The 21,868-nt window shown below is 49.0% G+C and overlaps 1 protein-coding gene across 4 annotated transcripts in view; it reads left to right on the top strand.

The window, feature by feature from the left end:
• Positions 1-21,868, top strand: part of COL24A1 (collagen type XXIV alpha 1 chain) — a 767,149-nt gene that overhangs the window by 143,028 nt on the left and 602,253 nt on the right. For all 4 annotated transcript variants that reach the window (XR_010186531.1, XM_063938932.1, XM_063938934.1 and 1 more), the window contains exons 6-8: positions 2,680-2,733; positions 4,123-4,176; positions 20,916-20,960. Coding sequence is in view for 3 of the 4 variants with exons in the window: in XM_063938932.1 (XP_063795002.1) it covers positions 2,680-2,733; positions 4,123-4,176; positions 20,916-20,960 (153 nt within the window). In the remaining variant the exon portion in view is untranslated. The remainder of the gene's footprint in view (positions 1-2,679; positions 2,734-4,122; positions 4,177-20,915; positions 20,961-21,868) is intronic.

Here is a 21,868-nt window from a genome sequence, read left to right on the forward strand (position 1 = left end):
GTGGTATATACAATTATGGACGGGCTGCCGAGTGCCGACACAGAGGTAGCCACAGCCGTGAACTACCGCACTGTACTGTGTCTGCTGCTAATATATAGACTGGTTGATAAAGAGATAGTATACTCGTAACTAGTATGTATGTATAAAGAAAGAAAAAAAAAACACGGTTAGGTGGTATATACAATTATGGACGGGCTGCCGAGTGCCGACACAGAGGTAGCCACAGCCGTGAACTACCGCACTGTACTGTGTCTGCTGCTAATATATAGACTGGTTGATAAAGAGATAGTATACTCGTAACTAGTATGTATGTATAAAGAAAGAAAAAAAAACCACGGTTAGGTGGTATATACAATTATGGACGGGCTGCCGAGTGCCGACACAGAGGTAGCCACAGCCGTGAACTACCGCACTGTACTGTGTCTGCTGCTAATATATAGACTGGTTGATAAAGAGATAGTATACTCGTAACTAGTATGTATGTATAAAGAAAGAAAAAAAACCACGGTTAGGTGGTATATACAATTATGGACGGGCTGCCGAGTGCCGACACAGAGGTAGCCACAGCCGTGAACTACCGCACTGTACTGTGTCTGCTGCTAATATAGACTGGTTGATAAAGAGATAGTATACTACTAATATTATATACTGGTGGTCAGGTCACTGGTCACTAGTCACACTGGCAGTGGCACTCCTGCAGCAAAAGTGTGCACTGTTTAATTTTAATATAATATTATGTACTCCTGGCTCCTGCTATAACCTATAACTGGCACTGCAGTAGTGCTCCCCAGTCTCCCCCACAATTATAAGCTGTGTGAGCTGAGCAGTCAGACAGATATATAATATATATATAGATGATGCAGCACACTGGCCTGAGCCTGAGCAGTGCACACAGATATGGTATGTATGTGACTGAGTCACTGTGTGCTGTGTATCGCTTTTTTCAGGCAGAGAACGGATTATAAATAAAAGTGGTGGTCACTGGTCACTATCAGCAAAACTCTGCACTGTACACTACTGAGTACTCCTAATGCTCCCCAAAATTAGTAAATCAAGTGTCTCTCTAATCTATTCTAATTCTAAACGGAGAGGACGCCAGCCACGTCCTCTCCCTATCAATCTCAATGCACGTGTGAAAATGGCGGCGACGCGCGGCTCCTTATATAGAATCCGAGTCTCGCGATAGAATCCGAGCCTCGCGAGAATCCGACAGCGTCATGATGACGTTCGGGCGCGCTCGGGTTAACCGAGCAAGGCGGGAAGATCCGAGTCGCTCGGACCCGTGAAAAAAAACATGAAGTTCTGGCGGGTTCGGATTCAGAGAAACCGAACCCGCTCATCTCTTACGCCACAGTAGAGCTCTTTATACATATTATGCCACAGTATAGCCCCTTATACACATTACACTGTGTAAAGCCCCATATACATGTTATGCCATGGTAGAACCCACACAGCAGTAGAGACACTATGGAAGTAGATGTATTCAATTATTTACTTTTTTAATTCAAGTAAAGTAGAAACACTGTGTATGCCCCTCGACTGGCCTGACCTCACAACCCTCCAATCCGTTAATGAAAATAATGCCCCATATGTGACCTCCCACAGATCTGATAATCCCCCCCAATCTCTCAATTAAAATAATGCCCCAAAACTGCCCCCCCCCCCCCCCAGATCTGATAATCTCCCAATTTCTCAATGAAAATAATGTCCCGGAATTGCCTTATGGTCCGAAATCGCTGCTCTGCTGGCTGTCAGTGCCTCCTGCTGTCACCTCTGCATGACCTGTTCCCTACCTAGTTTCTGAGTCTCAGTCAGTGTGCTCCTCCTCCTCTTGCTCTGCGGCGCCCTCTAATTTTTACAGCGCCTGGAGCTCACGCTCCACCGGAGCCACCCTCGCTACATCCCTGACCCTATGACGTGGTCACACGCGGTTCTCAGCCTCCACTGGCTGCTCCCTGATTCCCTGCACGCTGGTAGCAGCCATATTGTGGACTGAACCTTGATTTACTATAAAGTAGTAACACCCAGTGACTGTCGCATGCCGACCTACCCTTCTTGTATGTCTCCTCAGTTCCCGAGAGAGTCGGCCAGTGTAGTGATAGGTCTGGGGGCATGGTGGGTATGGGACTCATGGTCGACAGTGGTTAGGTCAACACGGCCATTAGGCCGACATTGGTTTTTCATGTTTTTTTTGGTCTTGTTTTCTTCGTAGAGTGAAGGGGAACCCCAATTAGTGCACCGTGTCCCCTCGCATGGCTTGATTCGCTCACCATGCTTCGAGCAAGGTGCCTTGCTGCGCTCGGCATTGGTTACCGTTCCCAATCGTCCACGTGGGTCGTAAAGTATGAAAAAAGTAAAAAAAAAAAAGAAAAAAAATGTGAAAAACTCATGTCGCCCTTTTTGCATGTTTATCTTGTTCATGTCGATCTAATAATCGTGTAGACCTATTCACCGTCGACCAATAGGTGTCGAGCTAAGTGGTGTTGAGCCAGAGTCCGGATACCATAAGACATCAGAGACTGCTACCTGCGGGCAGCCGTTACAGGGGCTTGATGTGGGGGTATCTCCCCTCCTGCTGCTGCAGAACTGCATTTCCTGCAATCACTCCCCTGAGAGAACGCAATACCTGCAACGTTCATTTCACCTGTGTGTTACTGACCACTTCCATTTCTCCCACAGGGCCCAAAAGGAGAGCCAGGGTCCTCACCAGGACAAGCGCCGCCTGGCCCAAAGGTAACGTCCGTTTATATCCAGCAACAAGCGGGTGTTATTACATTCCAGTCTCATCACAAGACCTCTGGGCTTTGTATGCTAGAATATATGAGCGAGGCCAGACATCTCAGACACTGTCAGGGCATGACGTATGTTGTGTCATATAATGTAGCTCAGGCCTAGAGTGTAGCACACCCTGTAAGGCTATGCGGAGGTATTAGCTCACATTGTCCAGCACTATAGTGTTCCCTACTCCTCCCTACTAAGCAGTGGTGCAGAGAGAGGGGGGGAGAGGGTACAAATTACCCGGGCCCAGGTCTGATGGAGGGGCCCAGTGAGGGGCCAGGCCCCCTCCCCCCTACCCAGGGCAGTCGAGAGCTTGGCCGGGCCCAGGTACTTTTCAGGGGGCGTGGCCTAATCACACGAGGTGTGGCCATGCATCCTTAGAAAAAATACAGAAAAAAGGGTATTTTATCTGCCACCATGGCCACATACTAGCCCAGTACACAGCAGCGTGTGCTGGGCTGAGGAGAAAAGCTGCAGCTGCTGCTTCAAGTTAAGGGGGATGAAGCCCGGGGCTCCCACTGGGCCCTCACTGGGACCCTCTCCCCCCCTCTCTCGGCGCCACTGCCCTTACCTGGCAGCAGCAGCTGCAGCTCTTCTCCTCAGCCCAGAACACGCTGCTGTGTACTGGGCTGCAATGTGACCATAGAGGTGCTTAAAATACTATTTTTTTTCCCTAAGGGTACATGACCACACCTACCGTGATTAGGACACGCCCCTTGAAAAGTACCTGGGCCCAGCCCGGCTCTCAACTGCCCTGCTACTAAGCAAAACTTTTCTGACCAGTTGCGTGTTACTGAGAGCCAGCGATGGACGCATTTGCCGTTGCAGCTGTGATTCAGTACGTGGCGGCTGTGCGAAAATAAACAAATGTGGCTTGTGCGCTTGGATATGTATTAAGGTGACCACAGAAGGTATCTGAGATCCTCTGCTTGTGTACAAAGACGCGCATTGGTCAGTAATCATCTTCTCTGTGTAATCCTCTGGCCGCGCACCACGGTGATCGCTCCTAAGGGCGACAGAGGTGAGCCGGATAAACATAACTCTAACCCTTGGGAATCAATCCTCACCGTGACCATCGTGGCATGTGCGACTTATAAGCTCACATAGTAGCATAATATCGCCCCATTGCGCACATCCCTAGATCAGGCCCCGGGTAGGGTCTCTGTAGGGAGGTACGCTGATTGTTCGCCTGCGAGCGCCATTCCCCCAAGCGGCATTACTGGGCTTTCTTCATGACTTTGTGGAGTGATTGTTATTGTACATAATGTCAGTGTTACAGTTACACTATATCATTGTGCTGTGTGATTGGTAATAAGACGCATTGTTATGTTTTCTGTATTATAGGGGGATAAAGGGCCGGTGGGTGTAATGGGAGAGCGCGGCCCCCCAGGCACACAGGTAAGAGAATGATGTCTTTTATGTAATGATTATGGGGGTCAGTCCGAGTTGATCGCTCGCTACGGATTTTTGCAGCGCAGCGATCATGGCAGAACGGGGCTAATCTGTGCATGCCTATGCACCGCAATACGCAGGCGCGTCGTACGAGTACACAGTGCTTCGTTACCCAGCGATGGCTTCTACGACGATTCTGTTCGCACAGCCGGTCGTAAGGAGATTGACAGGAAGAGGGCGGGTGTCAGACGTCAATTCCGGGAACAAAAACACTGAAGTGTTCGCAGCGGCTGAGTAAGTCCGGGGCAACACAGAAACTGCACAAAATGTTTTTGCTGCGCTCGGCTGCACATGCGATCGCACACTTGCAAAGCGAAAACACACTCCCCCTTGGGCGGCGACTATTATTATTATTATTATTATTATTATATTTTATTTATAGGACGCCACAAGTGTTTCGCAGCGCCGTACAAAGGACAGTACAGGGAGACAAAACTTAGCATAACAGTAAATAAATAACAAAAATGGAGTGCAGGTAACAAAGAGCAGCACAATTCTCACACATAATACAGCTTAGATGTAAGTAGCGAGGGAGTAATCATTGTACTACTTGGGGCTGGCGGCCATAGATAGAGAGGGTCCATTTACCAGTAGGAGAAAAAGCAGGTAAAGATGGTCGCTGAGTGAAATGTGTCGAGAAGAGGGCTTAGACAAGAGGAAAGAGGGCCCTGCTCTGAAGAGCTAACAATCTAGTGGGGAGGGGCGACAGACAGATGACATGAGGTACAACAAAGCAGATAGAAGCCTGATGGTGGTATGTGAGCAAAGCAGAGATGTCCAAGGCAGGGGGATGGAGGAGCAGCCTAAGGACTAGGTTATGCATTGGAGGGGTACGCTTTGACAAATAGGTGGGTTTTCAGTGCCCGTTTGAAGCTTTGCAAGGTCGGGGAGAGTCTAATGGAGCGGGGGAGCGCATTCCACTGAAGGGGTGCAGCATAGGCAAAATCCTGAACTCGTGCATGGGAAGCAGTGACCAGGGCAGAGGAGAGGTGGCGGTCATTAGTCGACCGTAGGGGGTGGGAGGGAGTATGAAGGGAGAGGAGGTTGGAGATGTAGGGAGCAGTGGAATTAGAGATGGCCTTGTATGTGAGGGTGAGGAGTTTGAAGAGGATTCTGTAGGGGAATGGGAGCCAGTGTAGATTTTGTTGAAGGGGAGTGGCAGAAGTGGAGCGGCGGGAGAGGAAGATGAGCCTAGCTGCGGAGTTGAGGACAGATTGGAGGGGAGCGATGTGGGAACAAGTGAGGCCAGTGAGGAGGACATTGCAGTAGTCGAGTCGTGAGATGACCAGTGAGTGGATGATAAGTTTCGTTGCACTCTGGGAGAGAAATGGCCTGATGCGAGCAATGTTGCGTAGCTGGAACCGGCAAGATTGTGCCAGAGCTTGGATGTAGGGTGCAAAGGAGAGGGAGGAGTCAAGAGTGACGCCCAGGCAGCGGAGTTGGGGAACGGGGGAGATGATAGTGTTGTCAACAGTGATAGAGATATTTGTAGGGGTGTTGCTCTGGCTGGGGGAAAGATAATAAGTTCAGTTTTGTCCATGTTGAGCTTTAGAGAGTGCTCAGACATCCAGGAGGAGCTGGCAGAGAGGCAGCTGGAGACCTGAGAGAGGACAGGGGTGGACAGATCAGGAGAGGAGAGGTAGAGTTGTGACATCAGCATAGAGGTGGTATTGAAGGCCAAAGGAGTTAATGAGTGCACCCAGGGAAGAGGTGTACAGGGAGAACAGAAGGGAGCCTAGGACAGAACCCTGAGGGACACCAACAGGAAGGATGGAAGGGTGTGAGGTGGTTCCGGAGGCAGACACAGAGAAGGAGCGGTTAGTGAGGTATGAGGTAAACCAGTCAAGGACGGTGCTAGAGAGGCCAATGTTTTGGAGTGTGCGGAGGAGGAGAGGATGATCCACGGTGTCAAATGCAGCAGAGAGGTCCAGAAGGACTATGCGTCTGCACGGCTGCCAAAAGTAGCTAGCGAGCAATCAACTCGGAATGAGGGCCTATATCTGTGTAATACTCCTGTCACACCTGACGCCCAGGTCCAGCCCGGGTCACGTCCAGCACAGAGCGCTTCTACATTTCACACCCAGGTTATTCTCTGCCCCAGTGTCGCTGAACGCGGGTCTAGTGTTACCTGTTCTGCCGACGTTTAAAGATGGGGTATGGGTCGCTGGATAGACACAACTTAGGTCGACAGTCATTAGGTCGACAGGGACAACAGGTCGACATGGTCATTAGGTTGACATATACTAAGTCGACAGGTCAAAATGTCGACATGTTTTTTTTGTGTGGCATAGTTTTCTACGTAAAGTGACGGGGAACCCCAATTAGTGCACGTGTCCCCTTGCATGGCGAGCGTAAGGGTTACCGTTCCAATCGTAGTCCACGTGGATCGTTAAGTATGAAAAAATCCAAAAAATGGAAAAAACAATGTGAAAAACTCATGTCGACCTTTTGACCTGTCGACGTAGTACATGTCGACCTAATGACCATGTCGACCTTCAGTGGTCGACCTAATGGCTGTCGACCTAAGCTCTGTCGACCTAATGACCGTATCCCTAAAGATGACATCATTCCCAAGCGCTAGAGATCCGGCTCTCCCTGGGAGCCAGGTCAGATGACCCGGGGCCACCGGTTTACACCGCCCGACCCAGGGTTCTGTCCGTGTCCATTTCAGGTCACTGGATCTGGGTTCATTTTGGGAGACCCTATCACCCTGAGCCGTGCCCCGGTATTACACATTCTCGCCCTCTGCGCTCCACTTCTCTGAGATTGGAAATGCGCAGTTACGTTGTTTTTCTATTTCTCTCTCTTATTTCTGTCACAAGCTGGAAACTGCCGACGTCCCTGACTTTAATAGATAACTGCATTAGAAATCACTGCAAATCTTCCAGGCTCTAATGCAGTGATTCCCAACCTCAGTCCCCAGGGCAAACTAATACCCCTTTTGGTAAAGCTTTTCCTGTGTGTAGTAAGGGGGGTACTCACGGAGCGATCGCTCTGACTAGATTGCTTAGATTTTAAGCAGCGACCATTCCGTGTGTACCCCTCACAGCGATAGCGATGCGCAGCCCCACGCATCGCTATCGCTGGTGCTAGATTGGCCCGCTGGGTGAAATGAGCATCCCCCCATCTCCCCCCGCATCGCTCAGCACACATCTCTCCCCATATCGTGCCGTGAATACGCCCCTTTATTGGGTGCAGGAAAAGCAGCAGCTGTGGACGAGACACTAGAGCAGGATGTCCAGCCACGGCCCCCTGTGCACAATAACAGCACAGGTGACTTCATTAGTACCTCAGTTATTGTGATTAAACCATCTGTGCTCAAGCAGGGATATCTGTAAACCCTGGATTGTTATACCCCTTTTCCACTAGCTAGCACGGGTCGCAGCCGGGAGCCTGATATGGCTGCGACCCGTGCTAGAGCCCCCTTCTACACTGCGCTCACCAACCCGGCACATTGCCAGATTGGTGACGCTGCTGGTGATGCAGCAGGGGCGGCGCTAGGAGATCACATGATCTCCCAGCTCCTCCCTTCCATACACTGTGAACGGGAGCCGTGTCACATCGACACGGCTTCCGTTTACACTACAACCCTACCCGGATCATTCCCGTGTCCTACCCAGGTAGCTACCTGGGTAGGATTCACGGGTCACTTGATCCGGGTTTTTGCGGAGGGACCGTTTTCCACTAGCAAAGAACACGGGTAAATGCGCGCCCCTGTGCATTTACCCGTGTTTTTGGAGCTAGTGGAAAAGGGGTATTAGTTTGCCCTGAGGCCTGAGGTTGGGAATCACTGCATTAGAGCCTGGAAGATTTGCAGTGATTTCTAATGCAGTTATCTATTAAAGTCAGGGACGTCGGCAGTTTCCAGCTTGTAACAGAGGAGCCAATGGTCTGATGGCCTGGCCCAGTCGGCAGTCAGAGGCCGACCCAATCAGGGGCCTCCTGGCCTGGTGGGATGGATGTAAGGCACAATGTGACATCATGTCGCAGATACTGGGGAAGGCTGGAAGCCGCTCAAGGAGCCAAGAGGATGACCTCAGAAGCTGGTGCAGTCGTCAACGTGGGCTTTAAATGACGGGGGCTGTCATTGTGCTATTTCTGTTATACAGACATTCTTACCGTGTATGTCTGTATAATATAGTGTTGGACAAGTAGAAGCATATGCATTGTGTATGAATGACCATTTCCTGATCAGACTGAGCTCATTGTGATCTTCTCTGTGAGTGGAGAGAGGAATACCTGCCTCTCTGATATGGGTGATAACCAGACGGTAAATTAACCCCTGCCATTCTGGGAGAGTATTGCTCAGCTGCCTCAGTGAGATTTTCATGAGAAATTGAAGCATCAACTGATATATGTTCTATTGCTGCAATATACAGCATGCATATATATATATATATATATATATATAGTTATCATTGCTTGTTAGTAAATAGACCCCTAAATAAAAAATAAAAAGTTGCAAATGTGACCATAGACCTACAGCGTCCGGTCATTTGCATTAATTGTCTGACAACTGACTGCTGATTGGCTGCCTTTATTAGTAAATAGCCCCCGTCGTGTGCGTCCCTGTGATAGAATGTGATTAGATAAAATAATTTGTTCTCTCAGAAGGATGAAGATAGAGGTGACATGACAAATCGCTTCCCTGTAAGCTAGCGCGCAGCGTGTGGAGGCAGAGGCCAGGAATGTTAATGACCTGATATTATGTTTCTACTTGTTTATGTTATCATTGTGGATAATTATGTATTACAGTTATCTTTTCCTCTTGCACTGTCAGTAGCCACAAATAATGGCATTTTCATGTTTGTGACGCGTGTGAACAGCTAGGGCTAAGACTCGGGAGATGGCAGCTAGGGCTAAGACTCGGGAGATGGCAGCTAGGGCTAAGACTCGGGAGATGGCATCTAGGGCTAAGACTCGGGAGATGGCAGCTAGGGCTAAGACTCGGGAGATGGCATCTAGGGCTAAGACTCGGGAGATGGCAGCTGGGGCTAAGACTCGGGAGATGGCAGCTGGGGCTAAGACTCGGGAGATGGCATCTAGGGCTAAGACTCGGGAGATGGCAGCTAGGGCTAAGACTCGGGAGATGGCATCTAGGGCTAAGACTCGGGAGATGGCAGCTGGGGCTAAGACTCGGGAGATGGCAGCTGGGGCTAAGACTCGGGAGATGGCATCTAGGGCTAAGACTCGGGAGATGGCAGCTAGGGCTAAGACTCGGGAGATGGCAGCTGGGGCTAAAACTCGGGAGATGGCAGCTAGGGCTAGAAGATGGCAGCTGGGGCTAAGACTCGGGAGATGGCAGCTGGGGCTAAGACTCGAGAGATGGCAGCTAGGGCTAAGACTCGGGAGATGGCAGCTAGGGCTAAGACTCGGGAGATGGCAGCTAGGGCTAAGACTCAGGAGATGGCAGCTATGGCTAAGACTCGAGAGATGGCAGCTAGGGCTAAGACTCGGGAGATGGCAGCTATGGCTAAGACTCGAGAGATGGCAGCTAGGGCTAAGACTCGGGAGATGGCAGCTAGGGCTAAGACTCGGGAGATGGCAGCTAGGGCTAAGACTCGGGAGATGGCAGCTAGGGCTAAGACTCGGGAGATGGCAGCTAGGGCTAAGACTCGGGAGATGGCAGCTAGGGCTAAGACTCGGGAGATGGCAGCTAGGGCTAAGACTCGGGAGATGGCAGCTAGGGCTAAGACTCGGGAGATGGCAGCTGGGGCTAAGACTCGGGAGATGGCAGCTAAGGCTAAGACTCGAGAGATGGCATCTAGTGCTAAGACTCGGGAGATGGCAGCTAAGGCTAAGACTCGGGAGATGGCAGCTAGGGCTAAGACTTGGGAGATGGCAGCTCGACTCGGGAGATGGCAGCTAGGGCTAAGACTCGGGAGATGGCAGCTGGGGCTAAGACTCGGGAGATGGCAGCTGGGGCTAAGACTCAAGAGATGGCAGCTAGGGCTAAGGCCGTGTACACACGGTGAGATTCGGACTTATCCGATTCTCACTGTGCGACGGGGGGGCCGGGTCGGCACTAAGCCAGTATCGCAAGCACATAATGAGTGTGCTTGCGATCCTGGCTCTGTGCGATTTTGGCTAAGTGTCAATTCTGACTATCTCTTCTATAGAGATAGTCAGGATTGACTTGCCTGCACAGCCTATTTTTTCAGCCGATGCCGACCGCGCGGGGCCGCGCATCGGCATCGGATCGGGATCGCAAGGTGACTGTCACCTTGCGATCTGCACTATCTTTTCTACCGATTCTGACTATATAGTCAGAATCGGAAGAAAAGATCTTACCGTGTGTACACACCCTAAGACTCGGGAGATGGCAGCTAGGGCTAAGACTCGGGAGATGGCAGCTAGGGCTAAGACTCGGAAGATGGCAGCTGGGGCTAAGACTCGAGAGATGGCAGCTAGGGCTAAGACTCGGGAGATGGCAGCTGGGGCTAAGACTCGAGAGATGGCAGCTAGGGCTAAGACTCAGGAGATGGCAGCTGGGGCTAACCCCCTCTCTCTCCCCTCTAGTGCCTACCCATGGCCCAGATACTTACCTTAGGGATGTCAGCGACCGGTATTCCGGCGCCGGGATTCCAGTGTCAGTCACATGACTGCCGGGGATGCGGTATAGGAAGGTGCTGCCATGGTATACAGGCTGCAGAGAAATAAATGGGATGGGGAAAGATGTGGAGATGATGAATATCACTGTGACCAAAGTGTCTTCACATTACTAATCTTGATATTAAATATTAAACAACCCCCTAGTGAATGATGATAGTGGATGATAGTGACCTCCTGTATACTCAGCGCTGGTTTCTTCGGATGGGAAATTCTCTGCTATTTTAGTAAGACGCTTTAATTAACAGCTAAGCCATAAAACTATTTTAGTGCTACTCTTAAAATGACTGTAAGTTAAACACTTGAATTAGCAGCTTCCTCTCATCTTGTTCCAAGTGACGTTCCCTCCCGAGCAGAGCATAGAGCGCTGTAAATTACGTACTGGGTGCAATGCCAGATGCTCTGCAGCCCAGCTTTGTATTTCTTAATGAAACAATTTCCAGCATTTGGACCTTATTAGGTTTGTCATTGACTAGATCCTTACCCAGTGGAGTAATGCGCAGAGTGGAAAAATATGGAAGAGCAGCACATATCTGTCTGTGTATGTTCTGCAATTCTGTATATCTGTCTGCATATGTTCTACAGTTCTGTATATCTGTCTGCATATGTTCTGAAATTCTGTATATCTGCGTATGTTATGCAATTCTGTATGCCTGTCTGCGTATGTTCTGCAATTCTGTATATCTGTCTGCGTATGTTCTGCAATTCTGTATGTCTGTCTGCATATGTTCTGCAATTCTGTATATCTGTCTGCGTATGTTCTGCAATTCTGTATATCTGTCTGCGTATGTTCTGCAATTCTGTATGCCTGTCTGCGTATGTTCTGCAATTCTGTATATCTGTCTGCGTATGTTCTGCAATTCTGTATGTCTGCATAAGTTCTGCAATTCTGTATATCTGTCTGCGTATGTTCTGCAATTCTGTATGTCTGTCTGCATATGTTCTGCAATTCTGTATATCTGTCTGCGTATGTTCTGCAATTCTGTATGCCTGTTTGCGTATGTTCTGCAATTCTGTATATCTGTCTGCGTATGTTCTGCAATTCTGTATGTCTGCATAAGTTCTGCAATTCTGTATATCTGTCTGCGTATGTTCTGCAATTCTGTATGTCTGTCTGCATATGTTCTGCAATTCTGTATGTCTGTCTGCATATGTTCTGCAATTCTGTATGTCTGCCTGCGTATGTTCCTGAGTGCTGTTCTGTATGTCTGTCTGCGTATGTGCCTGATTGCAGTTCTGTATGTCTGTCTGCGTATGTTCCTCAGTGCAGTTCTGTATGTCTGTCGGCGTATGTGCCTGAGTGCTGTTCTGTATGTCTGTCTACGTATGTTCCTGATTGCGGTTCTGTATGTCTGTCTGCGTATGTTCCTGAGTGCGGTTCTGTGTGTCTGTCAGCGTATGTTCCGGAGTGCAGTTCTGTGTGTCTGTCTGCGTATGTTCCTGAGTGCAGTTCTGTATGTCTGTCTGCGTATGTTCCTGATTGCGGTTCTGTATGTCTGTCTGCGTATGTTCCTGATTGCGGTTCTGTATGTCTGTCTGCGTATGTTCCTGATTGCGGTTCTGTATGTCTGTCTGCGTATGTTCCTGAGTGCGGTTCTGTATGTCTGTCTGCGTATGTTCCTGAGTGCAGTTCTGTGTGTCTGTCAGCCTATGTTCCGGAGTGCAGTTCTGTATGTCTGTCTGCGTATGTTCCTGAGTGCTGTTATGTATGTCTGTCTGCGTATGTTCCTGAGTGCGGTTCTGTATGTCTGTCTGCGTATGTTCCTCAGTGCAGTTCTGTGTGTCTGTCTGCGTATGTTCCGGAGTGCTGTTCTGTATGTCTGTCTGCGTATGTTCCTGATTGCGGTTCTGTATGTCTGTCTGCGTATGTTCCTGAGTGCGGTTCTGTGTGTCTGTCAGCCTATGTTCCGGAGTGCAGTTCTGTATGTCTGTCTGCGTATGTTCCTGAGTGCTGTTATGTATGTCTGTCTGCGTATGTTCCTCAGTGCAGTTCTGTGTGTCTGTCTGCGTATGTTCCGGAGTGCTGTTCTGTATGTCTGTCTGCGTATGTTCCTGATTGCGGTTCTGTATGTCTGTCTGCGTATGTTCCTGAGTGCGGTTCTGTGTGTCTGTCAGCGTATGTTCCGGAGTGCAGTTCTGTGTGTCTGTCTGCGTATGTTCCTGAGTGCAGTTCTGTATGTCTGTCTGCGTATGTTCCTGATTGCGGTTCTGTATGTCTGTCTGCGTATGTTCCTGATTGCGGTTCTGTATGTCTGTCTGCGTATGTTCCTGATTGCGGTTCTGTATGTCTGTCTTCGTATGTTCCTGAGTGCGGTTCTGTATGTCTGTCTTCGTATGTTCCTGAGTGCAGTTCTGTGTGTCTGTCAGCCTATGTTCCGGAGTGCTGTTATGTATGTCTGTCTGCGTATGTTCCTGAGTGCAGTTCTGTATGTCTGACTGCGTATGTTCCTCAGTGCAGTTCTGTGTGTCTGTCTGCGTATGTTCCTGAGTGTAGTTCTGTATGTCTGTCTGCGTATGTTCCTGAGTGCAGTTCTGTATGTCTGTCTGCGTATGTTCCTGATTGCGGTTCTGTATGTCTGTCTGCATATGTCCCTGAGTGCTGTTCTGTATATCTGTCTGTCTGCGTATGTGCCTGAGTGCAGTTCTGTATGTCTGTCTGGATATGTCCATGAGTGCAGTTCTGTATGTCTGTCTGCTTATGTCCCTTAGTGCAGTTCTGTATGTCTGTCTGCGTATGTTCCTGAGTGCTGTTCTGTATGTCTGTCTGCGTATGTGCCTGAGTGCAGTTCTGTATGTCTGTCTGGATATGTCCATGAGTGCCGTTCTGTATGTCTGTCTGCGTATGTTCCTCAGTACTGTTCTGTATGTCTGTCTGCGTATGTTCCTGAGTGCAGTTCTGTATGTCTGTCTGCATATGTGCCTGAGTGCAGTTCTGTATGCCTGTCTGCGTATGTTCCTGAGTGCTGTTCTGTATGTCTCTGCGTATGTTCCTTATTGCAGTTCTGTATGTCTGTCTGGATATGTCCATGAGTGCAGTTCTGTATGTCTGTCTGCGTATGTCCATGAGTGCAGTTCTGTATGTCTGTCTGCGTATGTTCCTGAGTGCAGTTCTGTATGTCTGTCTGCGTATGTTCCTGAGTGCTGTTCTGTATGTCTGTCTGTCTGTCTGTCTGCGTATGTTCCTCAGTGCAGTTCTGTATGTCTCTGCGTATGTGCCTGAGTGCAGTTCTGTATGTCTGTCTGCGTATGTCCCTGAGTGCAGTTCTGTGTGTCTGTCTGCGTATGTTCCTCAGTGCAGTTCTGTGTGTCTGTCTGCGTATGTGCCTGAGTGCAGTTCTGTGTGTCTGTCTGCGTATGTTCCTCAGTGCAGTTCTGTATGTCTGTCGGCGTATGTTCCTGAGTTATGTTCTGTATGTCTGTCTGCGTATGTCCCTGAGTGCAGTTCTGTATGTCTGTCTGCATATGTCCCTGAGTGCAGTTCTGTATGTCTGTCTGCGTATGTTCCTGAGTGCAGTTCTGTATGTCTGTCTGCGTATGTCCCTGAGTGCAGTTCTGTATGTCTCTGCGTATGTTCCTTATTGCGGTTCTGTATGTCTGTCTGCGTATGTTCTGCAGTTCTGTATGTCCCTGAGCGCAGTTCTGTATGTCTGTCTGCGTATCTTACAGAGTGCAGTTCACAAAGGAGTCATCGGGCGCCCTCTGGTGGCTGCTGTCACACATAACTGAGGTGAGGAGCAGCGGCACCCTTTTATTATATAGGATGAAATAAAATAAAAAATAATCCCCATAGAAACAGTATTGATGTCCAGCAGAGCACAGTTGGTAAAGTGGTTAGCATTACTGCCTCACAGTCCCAAGGTCATGAGTTCAATTCCTGACTAATTCCCGCTCTGTGGGGAGTTTGTGTGTTCTCCTGGTATTTGCGTGGGTTTCCTCCTAGGCCTCTGTTTTCCTTCCACACTCCAAACACAAACCAGTAGATTCAATGGCTTCTGCTGCAAAAAATATACGTGTGTGTGTGTGTGTGTGTGTGTATATACACATGTTATAGGGCATATAGGGGGTTATTCAGGTCGCATCTCTAAATGATGCGACCGGGGGGCAACGATTGAGAATTGCGGGGAAAACGGGGGCGGGTCAGCGGCATTCTCATGTGACTGCATGCCGTCACAAGCAGCCGCTCCAGTGACAAAAATGGCAGATGACCGCCTGTATAAGCAGCGTTGCCCTGCGGTAGGCGGCCCCCAGCATGCGAAAGGAAGGATCGCAGATTCTGCTTTTTAACCCCTAGAGTGTCAGCTCACTGGGGAAGGGGCTGATGTGACTGATATTCTCTGTAATGTGTGTGTGTGTGTGTGTGTGTGTGTGTGTGTGTGTGTGTGTGTGTGTGTGTACATGTAAAAGGGAGTATAAAGTGTAAGCTCACTGGGGCACGGACTGATGTGACTGATACAATCTCTGTAATATGTGTGTGTGTTTGTGTCTGTGTGTTTCTGTGTGTGTGTGTCTGTGTGTGTATACATGTGATAGGGAATATAGAGTGTAAGCTCACTGGGACAGGGGCTGATGTGACTGATATTCTCTGTAATGTGTGTGTGTGTGTGTGTGTGTGTGTGTACATGTAATAGGGAGTATAGAGTGTAAGCTCACTGGGGCAGGGGCTGATGTGACTGATACACTCTGTAATGTGTGTGTGTGTGTGTGTGTGTGTGTGTGTGTGTGTGTGTGTGTGTGTGTGTGTGTGTACATGTAATAGGGAGTATAGAGTGTAAGCTCACTGGGGCAGGAGCTGATGTGACTGATATACTCTCTGTAATGTGTGTGTATGTGATAGGGAATATAGAGTGTAAGCTCACTGGGGCAGGGGCTGATGTGACTGATACACTCTCTGTAATGTGTGTGTATGTGATAGGGAATATAGAGTGTAAGCTCACTGGGGCAGGGGCTGATGTGACTGATACACTCTCTGTAATGTGTGTGTATGTGATAGGGAATATAGAGTGTAAGCTCACTGGGGCAGGGGCTGATGTGACTGATACACTCTCTGTAATGTGTGTGTATGTGATAGGGAATATAGAGTGTAAGCTCACTGGGGCAGGGGCTGATGTGACTGATACACTCTCTGTAATGTGTGTGTATGTGATAGGGAATATAGAGTGTAAGCTCACTGGGGCAGGGGCTGATGTGACTGATACACTCTCTGTAATGTGTGTGTATGTGATAGGGAATATAGAGTGTAAGCTCACTGGGGCAGGGGCTGATGTGACTGATACACTCTCTGTAATGTGTGTGTATGTGATAGGGAATATAGAGTGTAAGCTCACTGGGGCAGGGGCTGATGTGACTGATACACTCTCTGTAATGTGTGTGTATGTGATAGGGAATATAGAGTGTAAGCTCACTGGGGCAGGGGCTGATGTGACTGATACACTCTCTGTAATGTGTGTGTATGTGATAGGGAATATAGAGTGTAAGCTCACTGGGGCAGGGGCTGATGTGACTGATACACTCTCTGTAATGTGTGTGTATGTGATAGGGAATATAGAGTGTAAGCTCACTGGGGCAGGGGCTGATGTGACTGATACACTCTCTGTAATGTGTGTGTATGTGATAGGGAATATAGAGTGTAAGCTCACTGGGGCAGGGGCTGATGTGACTGATACACTCTCTGTAATGTGTGTGTATGTGATAGGGAATATAGAGTGTAAGCTCACTGGGGCAGGGGCTGATGTGACTGATACACTCTCTGTAATGTGTGTGTATGTGATAGGGAATATAGAGTGTAAGCTCACTGGGGCAGGGGCTGATGTGACTGATACACTCTCTGTAATGTGTGTGTATGTGATAGGGAATATAGAGTGTAAGCTCACTGGGGCAGGGGCTGATGTGACTGATACACTCTCTGTAATGTGTGTGTATGTGATAGGGAATATAGAGTGTAAGCTCACTGGGGCAGGGGCTGATGTGACTGATACACTCTCTGTAATGTGTGTGTATGTGATAGGGAATATAGAGTGTAAGCTCACTGGGGCAGGGGCTGATGTGACTGATACACTCTCTGTAATGTGTGTGTATGTGATAGGGAATATAGAGTGTAAGCTCACTGGGGCAGGGGCTGATGTGACTGATACACTCTCTGTAATGTGTGTGTATGTGATAGGGAATATAGAGTGTAAGCTCACTGGGGCAGGGGCTGATGTGACTGATACACTCTCTGTAATGTGTGTGTATGTGATAGGGAATATAGAGTGTAAGCTCACTGGGGCAGGGGCTGATGTGACTGATACACTCTCTGTAATGTGTGTGTATGTGATAGGGAATATAGAGTGTAAGCTCACTGGGGCAGGGGCTGATGTGACTGATACACTCTCTGTAATGTGTGTGTATGTGATAGGGAATATAGAGTGTAAGCTCACTGGGGCAGGGGCTGATGTGACTGATACACTCTCTGTAATGTGTGTGTATGTGATAGGGAATATAGAGTGTAAGCTCACTGGGGCAGGGGCTGATGTGACTGATACACTCTCTGTAATGTGTGTGTATGTGATAGGGAATATAGAGTGTAAGCTCACTGGGGCAGGGGCTGATGTGACTGATACACTCTCTGTAATGTGTGTGTATGTGATAGGGAATATAGAGTGTAAGCTCACTGGGGCAGGGGCTGATGTGACTGATACACTCTCTGTAATGTGTGTGTGTGTGTGTGTGTGTGTGTGTGTGTGTGTGTGTGTGTGTGTGTGTATGTGATAGGGAGTATAGAGTGTAAAGGGGGGTATTCACGGAGCGATCGCTGCTTAAAATCTAAGCAATCTGACTAGATTGCTTAGATTTTAAGCACGATCGCTCCGTGTGTAGCCCCCTCAGCGATAGCGATGCGCAGCCCTGCGCATCGCTATCGCTGCTGCTAGATTGGCCTGCATGCAGGCCAATCTAGCGGGTCGCTGCTGGGTGAAGTGAGCGGCCCCCCCGTCTCCCCCCGCACGCTCAGCACAGATCTCTCTGACATCGGCCAGTGAGTACTGGCCTTAAGCTCACTGGGGCACGGACTGATGTGACTGATACACTCTCTGTAATATGTGTGTGTGTGTGTGTGTGTCTGTGTGTATGTGTGTGTGTGTGTGTATACATGTGATAGGGAATATAGAGTGTAAGCTCACTGGGGCAGAGGCAAAGTAGGCAAATGTATTAGCGGGCGAGTACATGAAAACTCGTGCGCTTTCTGGTATAAAGTAGAGCTGCCGGGGAAAGTCAGATGCGGGTGTTTGCCCACATTAAGCATACAACTCGGCCGATTAGCTGTTTTTTGGGGCGAGTTTGTCAATGTTGAAAATCAATTACATACACACATTTACAGCAAATAAACATTTTTAAAATTATTTCTAACCTTAAAAAAAATAAAAAAATAAACTTTGCTCTCTCAAAACAGTCCGTGCACTCTACACGTCTTTTTGCACATTTTGTCCCAGACAATGCGTCCTCCAGGAGGCACACACAGCTTCTGCTGATTACAATGATATGCGGCATGCCTATATTCTGAGTACAATAGCGTCTGTATCTGCATACAAAATGTTTTGCTACAGTTTTTCCAGACTGATAATAGCCATGCCGCGTATCATGTAAATCGGCATAAGCTGCTTGTGCGTCCTGGAGGACTGGGGTTTATTTGGGTGTGTGTTACTTTAATCATGGGTCTTTCGGGTGCCAATGGGTGACATTCTATCACTGTGCAACTGTTTAAATAACAGACGCTCTCCGGTTGTTCTGTAAAAATCTGACTTTTCTTGTCTAAATATCCCGCCAGAAGTCAGATCTGATTTGCATTGTGAACGTAAAAGACGCACGCAATTACATTGGACGAGTTCCGGGAAAAAGACGCACATTTTAATGCCCAAGTTGGTTCTGACTTTTTCCTGTCCGCCATTACATCCCAGCCATGGAGTATGAGCACCACTGGGGCAGGGGCTTTTGCTATCCTTTGTACAGCGCTGTGTAATGTGGGGTAGTATTCAGTATACTGGTTGTTGGGATCCCGGCGCACAGTATACCGGCGCCGGAATTCCGACAACCGGCATACCGACACCTTTTCTCCCTCCTGGGGGTCCACAACCTCCCTGGAGGGAGAATAGATTGCGTGGCACGTAGCGTGCCACCGTGCCCGCAGCGTGGTGAGCGCAGTGAGCCCGCAAGGGTCTCATTTGCGCTCACCACTCTGTCGGCAAGCTGGCAGTTGGGATCCCGGCGCCGGTATGCTGGCCGTCAGGGACCCGGCCGCCCGGAACTCATACCACACCCGGAATGTGTGTGCTGTATAAATAACTGGTATTAAATAAACAATTATTCCAGTCATGAGATTTCAACAAAATAACTTGTAGCACAATGCCAGGAGAGTGGGGCGGCTCACAATGCCAGGAGAGTGGGGCGGCTCACCATGCCAGGAGAGTGGGGCGGCTCACCATGCCAGGAGAGTGGGGCGGCTCACAATGCCAGGAGAGTGGGGTCACAATGCCAGGAGAGTGGGGCGGCTCACAATGCCAGGAGAGTGGGGTCACAATGCCAGGAGAGTGTGGCGGCTCACAATGCCAGGAGAGTGGGGCGGCTCACAATGCCAGGAGAGTGGGGCGGCTCACAATGCCAGGAGAGTGGGGCGGCTCACAATGCCAGGAGAGTGGGGCGGCTCACAATGCCAGGAGAGTGGGGCGGCTCACAATGCCAGGAGAGTGGGGTGGCTCACAATGCCAGGAGAGTGGGGTCACAATGCCAGGAGAGTGGGGTCACAATGCCAGGAGAGTGGGGTGGCTCACAATGCCAGGAGAGTGGGGTGGCTCACAATGCCAGGAGAGTGGGGTCACAATGCCAGGAGAGTGGGGTCACAATGCGAGGAGAGTAGGACAGCTCACAATGCCAGGAGAGTGGGGTCACAATGCCAGGAGAGTGGGGCGGCTCACAATGCCAGGAGAGTGGGGCGGCTCACAATGCCAGGAGAGTGGGGCGGCTCACAATGCCAGGAGAGTGGGGTGGCTCACAATGCCAGGAGAGTGGGGTGGCTCACAATGCCAGGAGAGTGGGGTGGCTCACAATGCCAGGAGAGTGGGGTGGCTCACAATGCCAGGAGAGTGGGGCGGCTCACAATGCCAGGAGAGTGGGGTGGCTCACAATGCCAGGAGAGTGGGGTGGCTCACAATGCCAGGAGAGTGGGGTCACAATGCCAGGAGAGGGTCACAATGCCAGGAGAGTGGGGCGGCTCACAATGCCAGGAGAGTGGGGCGGCTCACAATGCCAGGAGAGTAAAGTCACAATGCCAGGAGAGTGGGGCGGCTCACAATGCCAGGAGAGTGGGGTGGCTCACAATGCCAGGAGAGTGGGGTCACAATGCCAGGAGAGTGGGGTGGCTCACAATGCCAGGAGAGTGGGGTGGCTCACAATGCCAGGAGAGTGGGGTGGCTCACAATGCCAGGAGAGTGGGGTCACAATGCCAGGAGAGTGGGGTCACAATGCCAGGAGAGTAGGGCAGCTCACAATGCCAGGAGAGTGGGGTCACAATGCCAGGAGAGTGGGGTGGCTCACCTAGTGACGGGTGATTCTTCTCATGGGCAGTTATTAGGCATGGCTTCTGTCTGGCAGTAAGGGGGCTTTAGGGCGATCTCTGGCTGTAACTCTCTCTCTCTCTCTCTCTCTATATATATATATATATATATATATACTCACTAAAGTATTTGAATATAAACCTGAGGATTGTGAACCACAGATAACAAACTAAATTACGGACATTTACATTTTATGAGGAGAAAGGACCATGTGGCTCTGATTAATGTAAATGTAAGCAGCCAGTAAATATTCCATATGAGAGGCCGGCTGCTCATACTAGGTGTCAGGTAAGTGCAGTAACACCGCGGGCTGGATACAATATTGGGTACCACAGGAGATTTTCCATAGTGCAGTTCTGGTTACGGAGACTGGTAGATAAGTGGAAAACACCAGGGGAGACAGTTGTGTGGCGGGGATAATAGAAGGTGCAATAAGTCATAGAGTGCAGAGTCTGTATTTCTGTATTTATTCTGTTCTGTTTCTCTCCTTAGGGTGCTAAAGGTTATCCCGGTCCTCTAGGCCCACCAGGAGAGAAGGTATGTTCTCATATGTAGCTCAGTTTTAAGAACATGTAGATGAACTCATAATAAATATTTCCCCTCCACAAAGTAGTATTATTTCTACTTCCCTATACCTTCCGCTTAGGAGTATTAATTATACGTCCCTATACCTTCCGCTTAGGAGTATTATTTCTACTTCCCTATACCTTCCGCTTAGGAGTATTAATTCTACTTCCCTTTTACCTCCGTGTAGTAGTAGTATTTCTACTTCCATACTTCAGCCGCATAGTAGTATAATTTATACTTACCTATACCTTCCGCTTAGGAGTATTAATTCTACTTCCCTATACCTTCCGCTTAGGAGTATTATTTCTACTTCCCTATACCTTCCGCTTAGGAGTATTAATTCTACTTCCCTATACCTTCCGCTTAGGAGTATTATTTCTACTTCCTTATACCTTCCATTTAGGAGTATTATTTCTCCTTCCCTATACCTTCCGCTTAGGAGTATTATTTCTACTTCCCTATACCTTCCGCTTAGGAGTATTAATTCTACTTTCCTTTTCCCTCCGCGTAGGAATAGTATTTCTTCTTCCATGTTCCCACTGTGTAGCAGTAGTATTTCTACTTCCATACTTCCGCCGCATAGTAGTATAATTTATACTTCCCTATACCTTCCGCTTAGAAGTATTAATTCTACTTCCCTATTGTCTCAGCATGGTAGTATTATTTCTACTTCCCTATACCTTTCCGCTTAGGAAAATGTAATTCTACTTCCCTTTTCCCTCTGCATACTAGTATTATTTCTACTTCCCTATACCTTCCGCTTAGGAAAATTTTATTCTACTTCCCTTTTCCCTCTGCGTAGTAGTATTTCTACTTCCCTATACTTTCCACTTAGTAGTGTTAATTCTACTTCCCTTTTCGCTCCATGTAGTAGTAGT

The sequence above is a fragment of the Pseudophryne corroboree genome, chromosome 9 (assembly GCF_028390025.1).
Source record: "Pseudophryne corroboree isolate aPseCor3 chromosome 9, aPseCor3.hap2, whole genome shotgun sequence".
NCBI lineage: Eukaryota > Metazoa > Chordata > Amphibia > Anura > Myobatrachidae > Pseudophryne > Pseudophryne corroboree.